The 20,498-nt window shown below is 46.1% G+C and overlaps 2 protein-coding genes across 2 annotated transcripts; one reads left to right on the top strand and one right to left on the bottom strand.

Annotated features, from left to right (window-relative positions):
- Window positions 1–13,684: 13,684 nt before the first annotated feature.
- On the top strand, window positions 13,685–15,284 carry LOC123162598 (3-ketoacyl-CoA synthase 4). Its single transcript, XM_044580368.1, has one exon. The coding sequence runs from the start codon at window positions 13,703–13,705 to the stop codon at window positions 15,164–15,166; it is 1,464 nt and encodes a 487-aa protein (XP_044436303.1). The 5' UTR covers window positions 13,685–13,702; the 3' UTR covers window positions 15,167–15,284.
- A 1,931-nt stretch (window positions 15,285–17,215) lies between these two features.
- Window positions 17,216–19,525, bottom strand: LOC123155801 (profilin-1). Its single transcript, XM_044573932.1, has 3 exons — window positions 19,237–19,525; window positions 18,285–18,422; window positions 17,216–17,649 (listed from the first exon to the last, which is right to left on the bottom strand). The coding sequence occupies exons 1-3, from the start codon at window positions 19,357–19,359 to the stop codon at window positions 17,515–17,517; spliced, it is 396 nt and encodes a 131-aa protein (XP_044429867.1). The 5' UTR covers window positions 19,360–19,525; the 3' UTR covers window positions 17,216–17,514.
- Between the last annotated feature and the right edge of the window lie 973 nt (window positions 19,526–20,498).

Raw genomic sequence — 20,498 nt, 5'->3', positions numbered from 1 at the left:
CGAGTCATACTCTTCTGGTATTTTGCCAGATAAAATTCCAACACTACAACTTCTTTGAAAGTGAGAAGGGAATGAAAGGTTATGCATTGGAGAAGTGGGAGTCGACCTTGAACTTTGTGTTTATGCCCATGGACATGATGTAGATCGTATCATTGAAGCTTCTCTTAAATTAATTATTCCTTTGGTATAAGTTCATCTTATATCTGGGATCTGGTCTTATGCAATCGTGGTTCCGACCATGTTCTCCTTTAAATACCATTTCTCGTGCAAGTTTAAGCACTTGTCTTCTACAGAGTAATACCCCAGTCCAACCTCTACTTTGATTTGTCGTCGAGTATTACCCCCTGGTATCTCAAGATTATCACGGAACTGCATAACTTCTTATGAGTTCTTCATCAAGTGCTACATTCTCATTGATTCCAATTTTTCACGGGCTCTGAGTTATTTAACACTCAAAGACACCGATAACGGACTCGAGTCCGCATCGCGATTAAGCAACTCTTGGTAACCTTCATTACTTACGAGTTTGAACTCAATCACGTCATTCCTAGCATGTTTAGCTATATCCTTGTCGTGCCGATTTTAACTGTGCTACCTGGTCCTCTTCCCAGAGCATAATTTTTGACAATGAGCTAAGCTTACGTCGATCTTCCTCATCATATCATTTCGCTTTGGACAACAAGCTTGATTTTGAGTTTGTGTCGTACGCATGGTTCCAATAACCTTTTGCTTCATAAATCCTTTGACTTGATGTTATCGCCAATCGATTACATCTTCATGAAATCTCTCGACAAATGTGTCGTGATCATGATCAACATTTTAACTCCTTCCAGGATACCAATCGAATTCATGATGGGAAATACCATCCTTCCCTCGATGATTTGTGTTATCATCGACCACTTTATTGCCTTCCGTTCAACACAAACTTTTTCGTGTTTTGTGTATACCTTGAGATCCTTGCTCCCCAGCATTTGTTCTTCTTTACCTTGGAGTATTACCTTCTTTTATGTCAAGAATGTCGTGAGAATTTCACCACGTCTTGAGAGTTCTTGGTATTGTGATAACTTCTCACCCTCACCATTCTTTCTTGGTCCTCGTGTTGATTCCAACCGGGGTACCCACAAGTGAACGGTGTTGTTTGGATTCTGCCCTTCTAGCAACCCTCTTGCTTTGAAGTTAATGGTTGACCGTTCATCCTTAGCCTATTGATTATTGAATCACCATTCCGACATTGGTCGTGCAACCCAGCCCATATTCGGGTGCACCTTTCATCCAATGTTTAATTGTGTATGTTTTCCTCGAGCATACATCATTATACCATTTGATCTGACAAATGTTATCTCCTTGTTCACATAATTGTGGAAATCCATCTTTTGTTAAATCTCGATGAATTGCCGATGATTCCATCGGAGCCCAATGCTAAATGTTTCTTACTCAATTATCCAGACACTGTTGTATGGGTAATGTCATGAAGTTTCTCTCCCCTTACCTAAAGGGTTTTCTACTTTGTATCCTGTCTTGCATATCATGCCTTACTTGTCCGTGGGAAGGATATACCCAGGGGATATGTGTTCTAACACGTTTTCCTTTCCATTGTTCTGTCTAATCTGATAATGATATAATCCTTTCCATTGTTTGGTTTAACCTTTCTAGTGATCTATAAGATCTAAGCACTAATATTTTCCTGCTTACGAAAACACCTCGGCGTACTACCTTATCAGTCAGACCCTGTTACTATTGTTGATGACATTTCGGTAACCACCGATGGACGGGAACTTTCCCTATTGGTCCGCCTCGTTCAGCGAGCAGGAAAATGGTTCTCTTCGTCCCTCACCCTTGGTATCGATGTTGTTGCCGACATAACTAATAGGCTACCCTCTGGCATGCCTTGCTATTGTGACCATGTAAGATGTCAGCCCCCCTTCCTACCTTTAACCCACATGGTGGGCCCATAACCCATAGTTCCCAGGATCGAAACTTGACTCTCCTGCACCCCCTGTTCCCAAGGTTCTTCCTCGCGTGTGGCCTCGTATGTAATTCACGAGCCACCTTCCGAGAGATCATCAAATCTGTTACCGGACGCAATACTTAGTCCCGATTGCTTTGAGCCCTTTTCAAGCCCTGTTCAGGCAGCGAACTGTTGCCTGCTCACTCGAAACTTCCCATGAAACCTCATTACTTGCTCTCGATATTTACTTAAGTTTCAATTCAAGAGTTACTTTCCGCCACCTTCCCCGATGTTATCGACCAGATAGTCAACCTTGTAGAGGTTCGTTCTCCCGGAATAACCCCCTTATTCTGTCGTAAGTACGATGGAACCCCCAAGGAAAGGATGTCGACTTCATCTTGATGACCTGAAGCAGAAAAATGAAGACATCAATATAATGGATCGACCACTTTGAGAGGAGCAACCAAGACCGAGAAGATTCGTTAGAATTTCGTAAACAAACGTTTCCCCCTTAGACCCTCTTAAATCTCGGGACGAGATTTCTTGTAGTGGAGGAGAATTGTGACGCCCGGGTAATTAAGCTACAGTGATCCTCTGCTAGTGATGCCATGTCATCCCGATTACTTTTGCTAAATGTCTGTTAGTTCAACCGCGTCAAATTCGAATTTAAAATTATTGTTGATAATAAAAGTTTTCAGAAATTGAAACAAAAATGTTCGGTGGTTGCCAAATATTACAAGGGTAATTATGGTGCAGCAAACACATTTTTATAAAATGTCTAAATAATTTAAAGTGATTTAAAACAGAAAAGAAAATAATTAAAAACAAACAGAAAAACTAAAACCTAAAACTAGAAGAAAAGGAGAGAGAAAGACCCCCCCCCGGGCCAGCAGACCCAGCGGGCCGGCCCATTCGCCCACTTGGCCCAGCCGGCCGGCCCACTACCCCCCTCCTTATCCACTACCCCCTCCTTATCCACTCCCTCCCCCAAACCCTAACCGGCCACCACCCACCCCCCCCACGACGCGCCCTCCCCCCGATCCAGATCGGATCGGGCTCGACGCCGCTCGACGCCACTCCGCCGCCACACGACGCCACCCGGAGCTCCCCCCCCCCCCCACGCCAGGAGCACCTCCGCCTCGACCTCCCTTTCGTCGGACCCTCCTCGTCGGACTGCTCCTCTCCGCCGCTCGTCCCCGTCGTCCTCCCCAACCTTCCCCGAGCCCACTGTCCCGGACCCCACGAACCCCCTGTGAGGCCTCGCCCCTCTCCACTCCCCTCTGCTCCCTACGCTCGCTCCATCGTTGCGCAACCCCCCCCTCCCCGCGTCCTGGCCGCCCAGTGCGCGCGCTCGGCCGCTCGGTCGCGCCCGTCGCCGCGCCGACCCTTTGCTCCTCGCCCCGTCCGCGCTCACCACACGCACCGCCCTGACGGCCGTTGCTCCCGCGCACCACGTCTGCCGTGGCCGGCACGTCCCCGGCCGCCTCCGCTCGCGACCATCGAGGCCCCCAGGCGCGCTCACCCTCGCCTCTCATGGCGTCGGGTGCGAGCCCCCGCACCAGTTCGCCGCGCCCGCACGCGTTGCTCCTCCCCGCTCGCCCTGTGTTGCACCGAGGAGCCTCCGCCCCTCTCGTCGTGGCCTCGCGCTCATGTCGTCCGCCTCTGGCCGCCCTGCTGCATGTCGGCAGCCGCGGCCCTCCCCATGCTCCGCCCGGTCGCAGCCGCCGGAGCTCAACGCCGGCGTGCTGGCGCCCGCGCCCACCAGCCGCCCCTTGTTGCCTGGTCGGGTGTGCCCCCGCGGGTTAGCGCCCGTTCGGGCTATGCCCGTTAGCGCTCGTGCCCGCTATGGCCTCTAGGCCAATGACAAACGGGGCCCACGCCCCTGAGAACAAAAAAAGGAGGACTTAATAAAATTATATATATATATATATATAATAAATAAAATATTAATTCGTTAATTAATTAACTTAATTAATCCTGATTAAATTAATCTAATCACTAGTTAACTTAATTAAAACCTGATTAGCCTGTTCAGTCTATGACATGCGGACCCCACATGTCAGTTTGACCCAGTCAACCCTGTTGACTGCTGATGTCAGCATGACATCATGCTGATGTCATAAATACATTTTCGAATTAAATTAAATAATTAATTAAATTCCAGAAATTATTAAAATCTTTAGAAAATCATATCTTTTAATCCGTAACTCGGATTAAATTATTTTCAACATGAAAGTTGCTCGGAACGATGAGACGGATCCGGATACGCAGCTCGTTCATCCGCCACGCGTCCCTAGCATAGTGAACCTGCAACATTTCACCTCCGGTTCATCTGTCCGAAAACACGGAACACCGGGGATACTTTCCCGGATGTTTTCCCCCTTCACCGGTATCACCTCATACCGCGATAGAACACGTCTAGCTCTGCTTGTTGTCCTGTTATGCACTTGCTTGCTATGTATTTACTGTTTCTCCCCCCTCTTCTCTCCGGTAGACCCCGTGACGATGCTGATGCCCCTGTGGTCGACTATGTCACCGACGACCCCTCCTCCTTGTCTGAGCAACCAGGCAAGCCCCCCCCCTTGATCACCAGATATCGCCTATTCTCCTCTATACTGCTTGCATTAGAGTAGTGTAGCATGTTACTGCTTTTCGTTAATCCTATTCTGATGCATAGCCTGACATTGTTGCTACATCTGTTGATACCTTACCTGCAATCCTAAATACTTAGTATAGGATTCTAGTTTATCATCATTGGCCCTACATTCTTGTCAGTCTGCCTTGCTATACTATCGGGCTGTGGTCACTTGGGAGGTGATCACGGGTATACACTATACATACATACATACTATGCAGATGGTGACTAAAGTCGGGTCATCTCGTTGAGTACCCGCAAGTGATTCTGATGAGGGGGCTGAAAGGACAGGTGGCTCCATCCCGGTAGAGGTGGGCCTGGGTTCCCGACGGCCCCCGACTGTTACTTTGTGGCGGAGCGACAGGGCAGGTTGAGACCACCTAGGAGACAGGTGGGCCTGGCCCTGTTCGGCGTTCGCGGATACTTAACACGCTTAACGAGATCTGGGTATTTGATCTGAGTCTGGCCATTTGGTCTATACGCACTAACCATCTATGCGGGAGTAGTTATGGGTATCCCGGCGTCGTGGTATCAGCCGAAGCCTTCTTGACGTCAGCGACGGAGCGGCGCGCGCCGGATTGGACTGCGTTAACGCAACTTCCTTTGTAATGGAGGTTGCTAGGTCTGTTTCCGGCCGCCCTCGCAACGTGCAGGTGTGCAATGGGCGATGGGCCCAGACCCCTGCGTGCATAGGATTTAGACCGGCGGGCTGACCTCTCTGTTGTGCCTAGGTGGGGCTGCGACGTGTTGATCTTCCGAGGCCGGGCATGACCCAGGAAAGTGTGTCCGGCCAAATGGGATCGAGCGTGTTGGGTAATGTGGTGCACCCCTGCAGGGAAGTTTATCTATTCGAATAGCCGTGTCCCTCGGTAAAAGGACGACCCGGAGTTGTAACTTGACCTTATGACAACTAGAATCGGATACTTAATAAAACACACCCTTCCAAGTTCCACAGACAACCCGGTGATCGCTTTTCCACAGGGCGACGAGGGGAGGATCGCCGGGTAGGATTATGCTATGCGATGCTACTGGAGATGCTACTTGGAGATGCTACTTGGAGATGCTACTTGGAGGACTTCACTCTACTCTCTTCTACATGCTGCAAGACGGAGGCTGCCAGAAGCGTAGTCTTCGATAGGACTAGCTATCCCCCTCTTATTCTGGCATTCTGCAGTTCAGTCCACTGATATGGCCCTTTACACATATACCCATGCATATGTAGTGTAGCTCCTTGCTTGCGAGTACTTTGGATGAGTACTCACGGTTGCTTTCTCCCCCCTTTTCCCCCTTTCCTTTCTTTCTGGTTGTCGCAACCAGATGCTGGAGCCCAGGAGCCGGACGCCACCGTCGACGACGACTACTACACTGGAGGTGCCTACTACTACATGCAGGCTGCTGACGACGACCAGGAGTAGTTTAGGAGGATCCCAGGCAGGAGGCCTGCGCCTCTTTCGATCTGTATCCCAGTTTATGCTAGCCTTCTTAAGGCAAACTTGTTTAACTTATGTCTGTACTCAGATATTGTTGCTTCCGCTGACTCGTCTATGATCGAGCACTTGTATTCGAGCCCTCGAGGCCCCTGGCTTGTATTATGATGCTTGTATGACTTATTTATGTTTTTAGAGTTGTGTTGTGATATCTTCCCGTGAGTCCCTGATCTTGATCGTACACGTTTGCGTGCATGATTAGTGTACGATTGAATCGTGGGCATCACACGGCGGCGGCGACGCCCGTGGGCGCCGCTAACCTCCTTGGAGGCGTCATTGTATTTGTTGTCTGCACCCCCCTTGTGGAGACCCCCGGGGAAACCCCTAGTCCAGGTCATCCTGTACGGATGATGGCGGCGCAACCAGCATCGTGGCCCTTCTTGAAGGCGTCATCTTTGGGGTCAATATGGTTGTTGTGTGGGTGTTGCTTGCTGCTGGAATGTTGGTCGTGGTGCAGCGGAGATGCTGGTGGTGTGTTTATGCGGCCGGCAGGGGTCGATGGTGGTGTGTGATGCGGTGGTGGTGGCGCGGCCGGCTTGCGCTGGTATGCACGGTGAAGCGATCCGGATGTAGACTCAGCCCCTTGATGCCCTTCTTCTTCGCTGGCGGTGCCGCTGTTGTGATGTAGCCTCAACTGCGTGTGACTCTTCGTCCGGGTGTGGACTCGGTCTCTCGTTGCCCTTGGGTTGCGCCAATAGCCTTGAGGCACCATGTATGGTCTCGGTTGATTGGAGTTCTTCGTCTACGGTGGTGGTGTTCTCGTGCGGCTCAGTTGGATGGTTGCTCAAGACCCTCTCATGGTTCCCATTGTGTTGCGGCGAGCGTCGTGCTCTTAGTGTTGTCTCAGCTCATCTTTGCTCAAGGTCGGTGCAAGATGCCTCTCAAAATTGCTATCGCTCCGATTTCCTGTGGCGGAGTCCCAGTCAAGGTTCGTGTCTGGGATGACACTCATTGATTGTGGATGCTCCTGAGTTGTGCCATGGGGGCCGGTATGCTTGCCGATGCGTTTGGCTGTTTGCAAAGTCTTGGTATTGTGATCTCCCGACGACACCCCACATCTACTTGTGTCTCTCGTGGTGATGGTCTTATGTCCACTAGCTTGGTTGTGTCTTGTATGGTTTTTGGCCTGGTTTTCCTTATAAATGGGTCAATTTGTTAAGGTTTTCGATTCGGTTTTCCTTATAAACTGGATCACTCCTCTGGCATTTGTCCACTTTGAGTAATATATTCAGGTGGAGGAACTCCTCCCCCGGTGATTCTCAAAAAAAAAAAAAATAGGACAAAAAGAAAGACCACAAACAGATGGACATCAACTTAGATGTGATATAACTATGTCACATCTAGATGTGTCCTAAACAGACCCTTGTATTAATATGTCCTTATAGTTTACATGACCAACAACCTAAACAACAGTGGTTCACATGCAACGCACAGGTCACAAAAGCGAAGGCGGAGGAACAATCAATCATCCCTCGTGAAAAGGAGGTTCCGCCCAAATGATTTTCTGTCAATGAGTAAGCGACTCATCTCTCCCATCTTCCTCCAACTCGCTTATCCCGCAGAAATGGTGTGGCTCCAGAGAAGATGACGAAGTGACGCCGGCGCCATGGCCGTCCGAGCGTGTACCAGCCGAAGTGTGGCAATGGCACAGCAAAGCAGCCGACGTTGACCTGATCTTCGCCGTCCGGACCACCAACTGCTCCCTCATCTCTTGCAGGAGCGCCTCTATCTACATGCACACCTTAGCTATCCTAGGTCCTGCTATTCATCAACGTGGAGGAAAGGCAGGTTTAGCCTCATGCTAGCCGCCTCTGGATGATGCGCCGCTGCTCACTGCTTTCCATCCTGCTGGCATGTATTCAATAATGCAATGGCACACAAAATTCCCAGAAATTGAGAGAACAGAAGCTAGGTGTAACGAGAATTACCAAACTGAAACCACCAACGAGAGCACACACCTGAGTCCGTCAAAACGGTCTCGCTCATCTTGGTGGTGACCTCCTTTCGTCAGCTGCCGCCTTTTTGCCAAGCCTGCCATAGAATGAGGTGTTAACAATCAAGCTGCACTCCAATTTCCATCATCGCTAAAGCTATCACAAGAGAAAGTAGTCTGAGAACAATTCCAATGCTACTCGAGAAGCATAACTAAAGTGCTAAACATGCCAAAATTTCTGCAGGTACAGCGAAACCAAATCCAAAAAATTCAGCGGCTCGGACCACACAAAGTCCAGGAATACAACACAGAACAATAAACATATGCACACTTTGAATTTTTTTAAGAAGTACTGGAGCGGAAGTATGAAACTTTATAAGCTGCATCTTGATACGTCTCCAACGTATCTATAATTTATGAAGTATTCATACTGTTATATTATCGTTTTTGGATGTTTTACAATCATTTTATAGCAACTTTATATCATTTTTCGGACTAACTTATTCACCCAGTGCCCAGTGCTAGTTGTTGTTTTTTGCTTGTTTTTTACATCGCAGGAAATCAATATCAAACGGAGTCCAAACACCGCAAAACTTTTTGTTGATTTTTTATGGACCAGAAGACATCCAATGGGCCAGAGCAGCACCTAGGGGTGCCCACCTTGGTGGCCTCCCGCACCCCCTCTTCACCCTATAAATCGTCAAATATTCCACAAACCCTCGCGGAGACCCTAGATCAGAAGTTCCGCTGCCGCAAGCCTCTGTATCCATGAAAACCAATCTAGACCCCCGTTCCAGCACCCTGCCGGAGGGGGAGATCATTACCGGTGGCCATCTTCATCATCCCGGCGCCAGCATGACGAGGAGGGAGTAGTCCACCCTCCGGGCCGAGGGTTTGTACCAGTAGCTATGTGTTTAATCTCTCTCTCTCTCTCTCTCTCTCTCTCTCTCTCTCTCTCTCTTGTTCTTGAGATGTCACGATCTTGATGTATCGTGGGCTTTGTTAATATAGTCGGATCATATGGTGTTTTTCCCTCTCTATCTTGTGATGAACTGAGTTTTCCCTTTGAGATTTCATTTTATCCGATTGAATACTTTTATGAATTTGAGAGCACTTGATATATGTCTTGCGTATGGATACCTGTGGTGACAATGGGGTATTATATTGATTCACTTGATATATGTTTTGGCACTCAACTCGCGGATTCCCGAGGTGACATTGGGGTAATCTATGCATAGGGATTTATGCACGTTCTTGTCTTTGTTTCTCCGGTAGAAATCTTGGGGCACTCTTTGAGGTTCTTTGTGTTGGATTTAGTATTACGAATCTGAATTTGCTTTAGTATTATTTTAGTATGAACTCTTGTATAGATCGATCGGAAAGAATAGCTTTGAGGTGGTTTTGTACCCTACAAACAATTTATTCTTATGTTCTCCGCTAGATAAGAACTTTGGAGTGATTCTTCATCGCACGTTGAGGGATAGTTATGTGATCCAGTTACATTAGTATTGTTGAGAGATTGCACTGGCGAAAGTACGGACCCAGGCCTCATTTTGAAGCATTGCAATACCGTTTGTACTCCGTTTTATCAATTGCAACCTTGATGTTTTCATTGTTCTTATTACAAAAGCCAATATCTACTGTCATTACTAAGCTTTTATTACCATCTCTTCGCCGAACTAGTGCACCTATACAAATTACCATTGTATTTGGTGTGTTGGGGACCCAAGACTTTTTATTATTTGGTTGCACGGTTATTTGAGAGAGATCATCTTCATCCTACGCCTCCCATGGATTGATAAACCTTAGGTCATCCATTTGAGTGAAATTTGCCACTGTCCTACAAAACTCTATGCTTGAAGGCCCAACACGAGTCTACAAGAACAAGTTGTGTAGTAGATATCGAGCTCTTTTCTGGCGCCGTTGCCGAGCAGGTGAGTGTTTAAAGGTATATCTTTAGATCTTGCAATTGAATCTTTTAGTTTCTTATTTTATCACTAGTTTGGTTTATAAAAATAAAACTACAGAAAATGTAATTGAGGTTGCCTCATATTGTTCATCTTTATAATGTCTTTCGTGAAAATGATGGAAAGGAAAATTGTGCTCAATTTATAGAAGAAGAATTCAATAGAATGTTTGGTATAAATGATGAGTATGATTACAATGTTTTTATTATGAATTCTTTGAATATCCATGATGCTAATGATATGCAAAGCCATAAGCTTGGGGATGCTATGTTTGATGAAGATGATATTTTTATTCCCCCAGGATTTGATGTGCAAATTTGTTATAATGATTGCATGCCTTCTATTTATGATGATTATAATTATGAAAGTGGATTTGGAGAGGTCAAGAATTCATTTAATGATGGATCCACTACTTCGAAAAGGTTTCAATTGACTATGATAAAAAAGCTGTCATCTATGATGATTATGAAGATGACATTTATGCATAAAGTATAATGATAACTACTCCCTCCGCTCCGATTTACTCGTCGTGGTTTTAGTTCAGTATGAAACTTGTCATCATGATATTAATTTTCACTCACATGATAGTTATTTTGTTGACTTTGCTCCCACTACTATTCATGAGAACAAATTTGCTTATGTGGAGAGTAATAAAATTTCTATGCTTATGCAGCATGAAAAGAATGCTTTATTTGATAGTTATATTGTTGAATTCATTCATGATACTACTGAAAATTATTATGAGGGAGGAACATATGCTTGTAGGAATTGCAATAATATCACGTTTCCTCTCTATGTGTTCAAATTTTTGAAGTTATACTTGTTTTGCCTTCCTATACTAGTTGATTATTTTGCTCCCATAAATTGTTTGCTCACAAAATCCCTAGCATAGGAAGTGGGTTAGAATTAAATGTGCTAGTCATATGCTTCATGATGCTCTCCTTTTGTGTTTCAATCCTTATCTTTTATGCGAGCATCATTGAACTTATCATGCCTAGCTAAAATCCATTAAAAAAGCGCTTGTTGAGAGACAACCCAACACTTTCACCTAATGTTTTTATGTGTTCACATGATTAGGCAACCAGGCCAAGTGAACTTGAGGTTACCTGAGGCACAACTATGTAGGAGTACAACGCCACACACTGCTGCATATCCTCTCCAGGTAAAGCACGCCGACGCCGTAGTTCTTCCATACGCCGGCGGTGAGTAAGGATATGTGCCCGGTGTGCAGGTGGGCAATAGTTACTTTTGATGGTTAAGTACAGACCATATGGTCAATAAACAATGCAAAGAAATTACATTTATATTATTAGTTTACAAAAAGGAAAGCATTGTCTTCCTCTTCATGACTATAGAAACACAAACATATAGCTTGTTGCAAATTAAATCCAAACAAGACAATCAGTGTGTCATGCCTAATTTACAGTACATATTTGTGATGGTAAACAAGAACTTGTCTCCCCTGATTAATTTTAACTCAAGCTCATTTTACGACTTCTGAGGTGCAAAATTGGGAAAACATTTTATGTCTATTTCTACACCAATGTAATAGCTTTGAAGATTTCCTACACCAATCTCGGTCCCATGGAATTCCATACAGACTGTTTAGATGAAGCAAGAGCAACCATGTCCTGTAAAATAAAGATATCTCAGCTTCACAAATGTACTCCTGAATATATGTCAATTAAACATGCACATCTCTCTATGGTTCTACCTTCTACATCTTCTAGATTTGTAGTTTTCTTGATATCAAGTCTTTCACACAGAGTTACTATAAGGATGCTTCATTCAACTGCTAGTAGATGTCTCCTTCAAAGCTATTTATATCACCCAAACAAAATATGGATGGACTTGAAGGTGACTATATATCTGACAAAGCAGTGCTATTCAGACGTCATACTGATAGCGTATTCAATAGTTTTCCAAGTTATATAGAAAATGTGGGCGCCAAAAAACATAATTTCAACATTGCAAGTTATTGGTATGACATAAAACAGAAGGAGATACCAATCAAGTCACATGAGCTTTGGATAACATTGCTGTTAAGCAATGATAACTTGGAATGGATTAGTAACCTCGAAATGTTAGAACTGAATCAACACTTGTAACAAAAATGGCATCATACTCAAGAATTTAAAGAGAAATAAATGTTTGCACTTACATTCCTCAGTTTATGTGTTGTGTTGTTTTGTTAGTCCACCACAAATGGAATACATTTGGTGTTTCGACATATTTCCTGGTAATATGGACAAAAGAAAGATATTACAAATACCATTCATATGCCAGTCAAATGCTGAACAATTACAACTATGAAAAACAAAAATATCAGAAGTGATGGAAGATGGTTTCAAAAACACGAATGACATGCACTCTTGGATACCACCAAGACATGGGAAAACATATTCAATTCACATAATCCGTTCTTCTGCTTCCATAATTGAGTTGTTGGCACAGGGCCGGTGGAGCCTTGACTCAGCTGGTGGTTTCTGCATGTACAATGTACACAACATATATAGCTGGCTGAATGAGTTGATAGATCGGATCCCGGCAAGACTCGCACATCCTTAATGTTGGCTGCCCTTGCCTTGATTCAATCACATGATGGCAAGGTTGCACACATAGAGGAAGACTCGATTGATTCTTGCCGGCTACTAGAAACGAACACAAGCAAGCACGCAGGTGATGCTAATTTGTTCACCAAAGATGAGTGTCACCTGACGTAGCGGCGAGAGGAGACATAGAAACAAGATGTAATCTGAAAGGCAAGCAATAGGACAAACCAGTTGTGAGGCTCCTTACCTCGACTCGGCCGTTTGCAACAAGGATGGTGGCAACGTGACGACATGAGGGGAAGGTCTATAGTGCATACCGCTGCCATCCACAGCAGTCCGATCTAACTGTAATCGGCCGCAGCGGCAACGTGGCGGCTTCAGGGCTGCTCATCCGATGGTGGAGGACACCGGCCGCGGTGGTAGCGAGGTGGCTTGAGGGCTGCCCATGCAATGGTAGAGGAGGGGCGGCGCGAGGATAGGAGGAGGCCAAGACCGAGATTTGGACCTGATCCGCGGCGGCCTTCGTGAGATCGGCGGAGGCGAATGCGTGCGTGGTGTTGTGCGGCGGCCTCCCACGGATCGGCGGCGACGGAGGCATCCCTGGGGTTCCGCGACGACGGCGAGAAACAGGAGTGTCCTGTAAGTGCATGATCTGCAGCGGCCTCCTGGGATCGGATGAGCATAAACCGGATGAGAATAAACCATACCAGGCTACCAATCCTATCAACTGCTCCATTAAGAGTAGAGATTATGCCTCTTGAATATTATTTCCGTACGTCAAATCTGAAATGAGAGTGCGTTCCTGCAGCGCGATGTGAAAAACATGGGCTACACAAATGTGCACATGATAATATTCTGTGAAATGGTTTATCTGGCACGCAATTAATGAGCCATCCTACAGCGTACTATCATCGTTCATGCACTATTGAGCAATAATCTAGATTCCCTATTAGCCTATGACGTTAGGTATTTCTCCCACGTTTTTGTTAAGAAATATTTTGAGTGGAAAGAAATGCTGGACACGGGCAGTTGACACTTGCACGGTTGGAGGTTTTAGTTTTGCAAATGTTTTGAAGTAGTACAACATTACAAAGTATAGCATATGCCCTTGCTGTTCCCTCCTATATATCCTCCTCGATCGGCCACCTCTACATGCACGTACACCAAACCACCCAACACCATGGGTTTGCTGTCTCATCTCAAGAGCCTCGTATTTCTATACCACCGCGCTGCCAGCACCTTCCTCCTGCGAATTGTCACCACGTTGACACTCGCACCTGGCGTCCTCAAGAGAGTTGCACCATGGCTACCTGCTTCACTTGAGACTATGCCCCAACTCAGTGCCATCTATCCCATCCATCTACTCCTTGCCGTCGTTCTACCGATCGTCGCGGCTACCATCTACCTTGCACTCCGCCGTAGAACTGTATACCTTGTTGACTATGCTTGCTTCCGGCCGAGCTCCAACTTAAGAATCCCAAAGGCAGCCTTCCTGGAGCATGCACATGTCTCGCCTTTGTTTGATAATTCTACTGTCAACTTCATAGCTACTGTTCTTGAGCGCTCGGGCATGAGCGATGAGACACATGTCCCGCATGCACATCACTATATAGAGCCACATTGTGGGCTTGACGAAGGACGTGCCGAAGCAGAGTTGGTGGTCTTCTCTGTGATGGATGACCTTTTCGCCAAGACGTGCATCAACCACGGCACAATTGGTGCTCTTATCACCAACTGTAGTACATTTAGTCCGGTACCATCTATGGCTGACATGATTGTAAACAGGTACAAGTTACGAGGTGATCTCCGTGTCATTAACCTCTCTGGGATGGCGTGTTCTGCATCAGTGACCGCAGTGGGGCTCGCAAGCAACATGTTGCAAGTGATGCCTTGGGGGTCACATGTGTTGGTGGTGTCGACGGAGACCATTGGGCCATTCTACTATGCGGGGAATAAGCGTTCTATGCAGTTGGTTAACGTCTTGTTCCGCATAGGCGGTGCTGCCAAATTGTTATCGACTTCTAAGTCAAAGGCCCGGTTTCGTCTTGGACATTTCACGCGGACGATCACTGCGGCAAACAACGCTGCTTACCGATGTGTTTATCAAGAGGAAGATGACAAGGGCAACCTAGGGATTGCTCTCTCTAAAGACCTTATGGATGTCGCTGGGAACGCACTCAAGGAAAATATCATGACAACCGGGCCTCTTGTCCTACCCGCATCAGAGCTTCTCAAGTTTTTGTTCTTCTATGTGGCGAAAAAGGTGCTCCGTTGGTGGAAGATTAGACCATACATCCCCAACTTTTGTGTTGCATTTGAGCATTTCTGCATCCATGTTGGCGGACCGGCGGTTATCACCTCGGTACAACGTGGTCTTAATCTATCAGACAAGCATGTTGAGCCATCGAAGATGACGCTGCATCGATTTGGAAACCAATCGACATCATCGGTGTGGTATGAGTTATCATACATCGAGGCCAAAGGCCGGATGAAGAAAGGCAATAGGGTGTGGATGATCGGATTCGGTGCAGGGTACGAGTGCAACACCGTTGGTTGGGTGTGTATACAACCATCTTCACGTATGGATGGACCCTGGGCTAGCTGCATCCATCGTTACCCAGTGGATGTCTCCAAGAGTGGCTAACTCCAGAGAAATTATTATTTTGCACGGCAAATCCAAAGGATAATTACATCTACTGCTAGATAATCCAATAATAGGGACAACACTATTGGGTGTCCAATACATCTTGTGAATTTTCCAACAAAATACGATAATTCATACAGTGCCCATGTATTTCTGGTATGGTGTGGCCCTACTATCAGACTGTGATTATTCTAGTGACTATTGTAGACATTTTCTACTCTTCTATAAAAATATGGTACGCACAAAGTACTCTTAAAAAATACATTGTGCCCTCTATGTCAAAATATAGTCATTTAAATTTATCCTAAGTCAAACGTTGTAAATTTTGACCAAGTTTGTAAAAATATTATACGAACATTTAAATAGCAAATATGTACAATCTGATAATGTACTTTATAATGAATTTAACGGTATTAATTTGATATTTCAGTTAAAAAATTCTAAGGATTTGGCAGTTGTTTACAAAGTTTGACTTGAAACAAAACTATTATGCACTGTATTATGACAGAGTAGTATGATAGTGTGAGAATTTAAAAACAGAAGTGTGACGAACCTTTCAAAACACAAAAGGTTGTGTGTGCAAAATTGGCCATACTAATCAATCTTTTCAGGTAACTACACTGACGGTACATAAACTTGCCATGTGCCTTCAGTTTAGTACAACTTGCAAAATGCGACAAACTTCGCTTGTATCTCTGACCTGATGAAAATAACTACTCCCTCATTCACTATTATAAGATGTTCTCATTGTTTTTAAAGTGTCCATAAGGTGTCGCCTAGACGACGCATAGGCGTCAGGGCACCCCGCAAGCTCAAGGGGTCCAGCTTGCCTTAGGTACCTGAGTAAGGCGTCTGCCTTAAGCTTTAAGGCGTCTGAAGCGGTGCTAAGGCATCCAGGTAGGTGCCCTAGTCCATGTTGGACGCCTTGAGCCTGCCAGCCAGGAAGGAAAGCAGTTTTAGGCGGGAAACAATCTTGGTGGGAAATAGAGATGTTGTTAGCACCAACAGGTAAGAGGGGGGAAAGAGAGAGAGAAACAGCCCCCAACCCACACGCATCTCCTCCTTCTCTGGCTCCTCTCCTCCAGCAGATTTGCTCCCTCCTATGCAGCAGCTCCTCTCCAGCAGCTCCTCCTCCCCTCCTCTTCAGCAGCTCCTCATCCTCCTCTTCAGTACAGCAGCAACCAGCAACAGGCTCCTCATCCTCCTCTTCAGTACAGCAACAACCAGCAACAGGCAACAACAAGGAGCCCATCTACTCCTCTCCCTCCCCCTTCTCCCCCACCCTCCTCTGCTCTGCTTATTCCATGTTTAGTTGTTCATTGCTTGCTGCTTTTCAGCCTGGATGGTTAGAATAATGCATGATTACCGTTGGGGAGAAGAGAGGACGGATGCTATATGAACACTAAGTGCAAGATGTGTAGTGTATACGCATAGTTGCCTACCAAATTCTACTTCATTCTGTTGCTTAGAACTCTCTAAGGCATCCACCTTGACTTATGCCTTACCATTTAGGTGGTGAGGCACCTTGCCACGCCTTACCGCCTTAAAACATTGGATGTTCCAACCTTTTTTCTGATTCTGTTGTATATATACGCATTTTAGTGTATTTATTCACTCATTTCAATCCATATATGGTCTAAAATATTGAAAACATCTTATATTTGTGAATGGAGGGAGTAGCTCCGGTAATTTTTTTAAAACGACTAGCTGTGGAAATTTTCAACCCTAGCTATTACTACGGTATGGGCAACATATCACATAGGTGAGTGTATCAGAAATTCAGAAGTACTACCTCCATCCTGAATTATAAGATGGTTTGGATATTTCAACATGAACTGAAATAAGTGAACAAATATGGACTGAAACGAGTTAACAAATAGTTGAATCATGGCTGCATAGATGCGCAATTTACGAGTTGACAAATGGAATTGTAATGTTACGTGGCGGGGTGGTGATTGAATTTTGCACCAATTATTAGCATCAACCATCTAACGCTAGCCCACAGACAACAGTAATGCAATGACAAAGTACCATGACCAGGCAAGCACGTCAGTAAAATTGCAATCATCTTCAATAAAGCAGCAGCAGAACCCACAAGTTACCACGACCAGGCAAATGTACATTACTCAGCGAAAGAGCGGCTGAGTTTGATACGACGCGATGCCAAACATTAAAAAGAAAAACATAGTAAATCCATTTTTTCCCTTCGACACATCATCAACCGACAAACCCCAAGCTAAAATTATTCACTGCATATATCATGCGGTACGCCAAGCAGATGGATGCAAAGCCCACAGTAGAGCAAACTTAGTCCCAGACGACCAAAATAACAGCATATCAGGGCGGGCTTAGAAACCCTGCTCGACCAGGTAGTCGCCAAGCCTCTCCACGACCAAATTGCACTGGCCAGGAGTCATGGGCTCATCGTAGATACCGAGAATCAGGGCCATGCCCGTCTTCTTGATAGTGATGCCACCGGTGCCCTATAAGAAACATCATGGGAAACATGTAAGAACCTGCTCTTTCTCTTCAGCAAAAAAAGGAAAATCGACTGCTTCTCTACTCTCTTGTCCCAGTTATAGAAGTAACATTATATGGATTTGTGCAACTTGACTAAAATGCATTATGCGGGTAATGACTACCAACTTCTCCTTGTGGGGAATATCAGCAAATAAGTATCACCATTCGGTAGAATGGAAACACACTAATGACAATCTAGCAGCTGAACCTATAATAGATGGCATGCATGCAGGGAAAGATAGAGCAACTACAAGTCCTTTAGTCTACACAATACAGGGAAAGGAAATGTGCATGTACGAGCTAATAGATATGAGGCTTGTACATGCTATGCTGTCACGATTTTATCAAGCAGCATGAGTTGTCCTGTTTATAATGGATGATGTGTGAGAGCATTCATCTGATGAACGCGCTTGCATTAATCGGGGGGTACAGCGGTATAGTAGATCCTAGAATGAGGTTTGGTAAGAAATTATTCATAAAACAACCGGTACCAACAGAATAAACTAATTCAGTTTGCTGGGTAAAGCTAACATGAGTGTTACAGAAAAGTCACAAAGCGTTGATGGTTTGCGGGCAGTTTCTTTCAAAAGAAATGTACCTTCTTTCCTCGGATGACAACCCCAGGTTCACCTTGGATGACCATGTACTTTGTGCCTCCAAGGAAAAGACCAGTTGGTGCAAGGTGTCCAGGTTCGTCAAAGTCTTTAATGATGCCAGCAATCTCCTCAGGCTTGAACTGCAGCATCCGGAAGCAGAAAACAAGGGAAAAGTCAGATGAAGCAGGCAAAATAAAATAAAATAACACTCATAATAAACATGAGCTCCCACGACACGGTACAATAGGCTTTCATGGTGAATTGTGATCCTTATGAAACGACACTATAGTTATCACCAGCACCATACGAATACAACGATATGATACGGCATGATTTAACCACCAGCCAAAGTGAACCAAGGCAATGCTACATCATTCCTTGACAATAATTTTCCCAGTCAAGCAATTAAAGAGGACAGTCAAAACGATATCAGGCACACCTAGGCAACACAGGTTCATGGCCGGACATAAATCGATGACATGAGCGCGTTTCTCGTCCAGCAAAGGCTCCGGTTATCCTTTAGCAGCTACCCCGACTATGAGATTTCTATGTAACCCAACACTAACCTACTATACTTCCGATACTTGTATGAGCTACTCGACCGTAAGTTGAGTAGCGTCACACGGCCGGCAACGAATCCGATCCCACCGGCGATTCCACCATCTACACATCGTTCAACTCACAAGACGCCTCGTATAATTCACATCAATAACCCCCCCTCCCTGCACACGAACCACCAGCAGCAGCAACCACGGGAACGGCGCCAGGCACCGCCGCCACGGAGGCCACGAGATCCGCGGCTCGGGTCGGCCGAGATCCGGATCTCCCCCCGCCTCGGGCCCGATCCGGGCGCGGGGGGCAGATCGAGCGCGGATCTAGCGCGGCGGGTCAACCAGGGTCGAAACGAAACGAAACGAAACAGAGCGGACCAGCGGGGGGAGCGGGGGCCTGTACCTGGGGGAAGTTGGGGGACTGCGCCCAGACGCTGCCGTCGTGGCCGAGGATGGCGGCGGAGGTGAGGTGCTGGCCGTCGATCTCGCAGCACAGGTGGTCGTCGACGTACGTCTGCCACGACATCCTCCTCCTTCTCCGGCGGCGACTTCTCTCGGCGGCTGCTGCGTGGAGCGCACGCGGTCTCGGCTGGGGATGCTTTGCTTGGACCTGGATGTGTCGTGCTTTGACGGCTGGCTGGGCTGGGATGGGATGGGGTGGGGTGCGGTGGGGGGAATATATCGGTTGCGTGCGCGTGTGTGTGGGAGGGAGGTCCGGGTGGAAAACCCTACTTTTTCGTTTTGCCTTTTACGTTTTTTCTAGAAACTAGAAATGGAAAAGAATGATTGTTGGTTTTTGTGGTGGTGAGAGAATGGGAGGAGTGAGATTTGTTTTCATTTTTCTTTCTATTGAGTATTACTGAGGAATTTGCTCGAGAGTTACTGTGTGGGTGTTCGAATTCCGATCTTACTCTTGATTTGACTTCACCGAAGACGCCAGATGGTGGATTGCGGTGGTGACCGGATCTCAACGGCGGCGGAGGAGAATGTTTAGTTGAAGCATGTGAAGGAGCTAGTTGGGCGATGGGTTGGGGTGGGCGAGATTCGATGGGTGCTCAAAGAGGAGGCATGAGAAAGGAGTATAGGAGTGCGATACGAAGGAATGTGAAAATAGTAGGTGAAAAAGAGCAGCGTCAGGAAGAAGAGTAGAAGAGTTGTGCGCAAACATAGGGGGCAAAGGTCGCCTCCAAGAACAATCTTTTTTTGTCCCAACCTCGTTTCCTACACCCGCTCCTTGTTTCCTTTGTCTTCCTTTCTTCCTCCTGCATTGTCCCATCTCTTTCCCTGATCTGACGGCCTTGCTATCCGAGGAGGTGAGGGAGAGGGGTTCTCATGTTCCTTTGTAGCAGTAGGTTCAGTAGACGAGTCCCTGATGGTTGCCTTTGGGTCTTCTCCCTTTTCAATAGACCATATATGGTTATCGTCCTTCTTCATTTCATCTCACCCATAGTGGTTGGGATTGAGGACCCGAGAGTGCTTCAAGGAAGCAAACCCGAGGCCCTTCGTCGGGGTTACAAATGGCGCCTTCTCAGATCCTTGATGTTGCAACCTTCTTCCACTTAAGCTAGCCACCATGGAGGTGGTAGCAATTTCGTTGAAGGATTGGTGTTGCCAGTCTATCGATTATAATCCCTTCATTTTTCTTTCTTCTTTCTTATCTGGTTC

The sequence above is a fragment of the Triticum aestivum genome, chromosome 7B (genome assembly GCF_018294505.1).
Source record: "Triticum aestivum cultivar Chinese Spring chromosome 7B, IWGSC CS RefSeq v2.1, whole genome shotgun sequence".
Taxonomy (NCBI): domain Eukaryota; kingdom Viridiplantae; phylum Streptophyta; class Magnoliopsida; order Poales; family Poaceae; genus Triticum; species Triticum aestivum.
This window is presented reverse-complemented; position numbering and strand designations above follow the sequence as displayed.

Coding starts and splice junctions, on each gene's coding strand:
- LOC123162598 (XM_044580368.1), top strand. CDS start 13,703: ATGGGTTTGCTGTCTCATCTCAAGAGCCTCGTATTTCTATACCACCGC.
- LOC123155801 (XM_044573932.1), bottom strand. CDS start 19,359: ATGTCGTGGCAGACGTACGTCGACGACCACCTGTGCTGCGAGATCGAC. Junction 18,423..19,236: donor AGTCCCCCAACTTCCCCCAG/GTACAGGCCCCC, acceptor CGGATGCTGCAG/TTCAAGCCTGAGGAGATTGC. Junction 17,650..18,284: donor TTGTCATCCGAGGAAAGAAG/GTACATTTCTTT, acceptor TGTTTCTTATAG/GGCACCGGTGGCATCACTAT.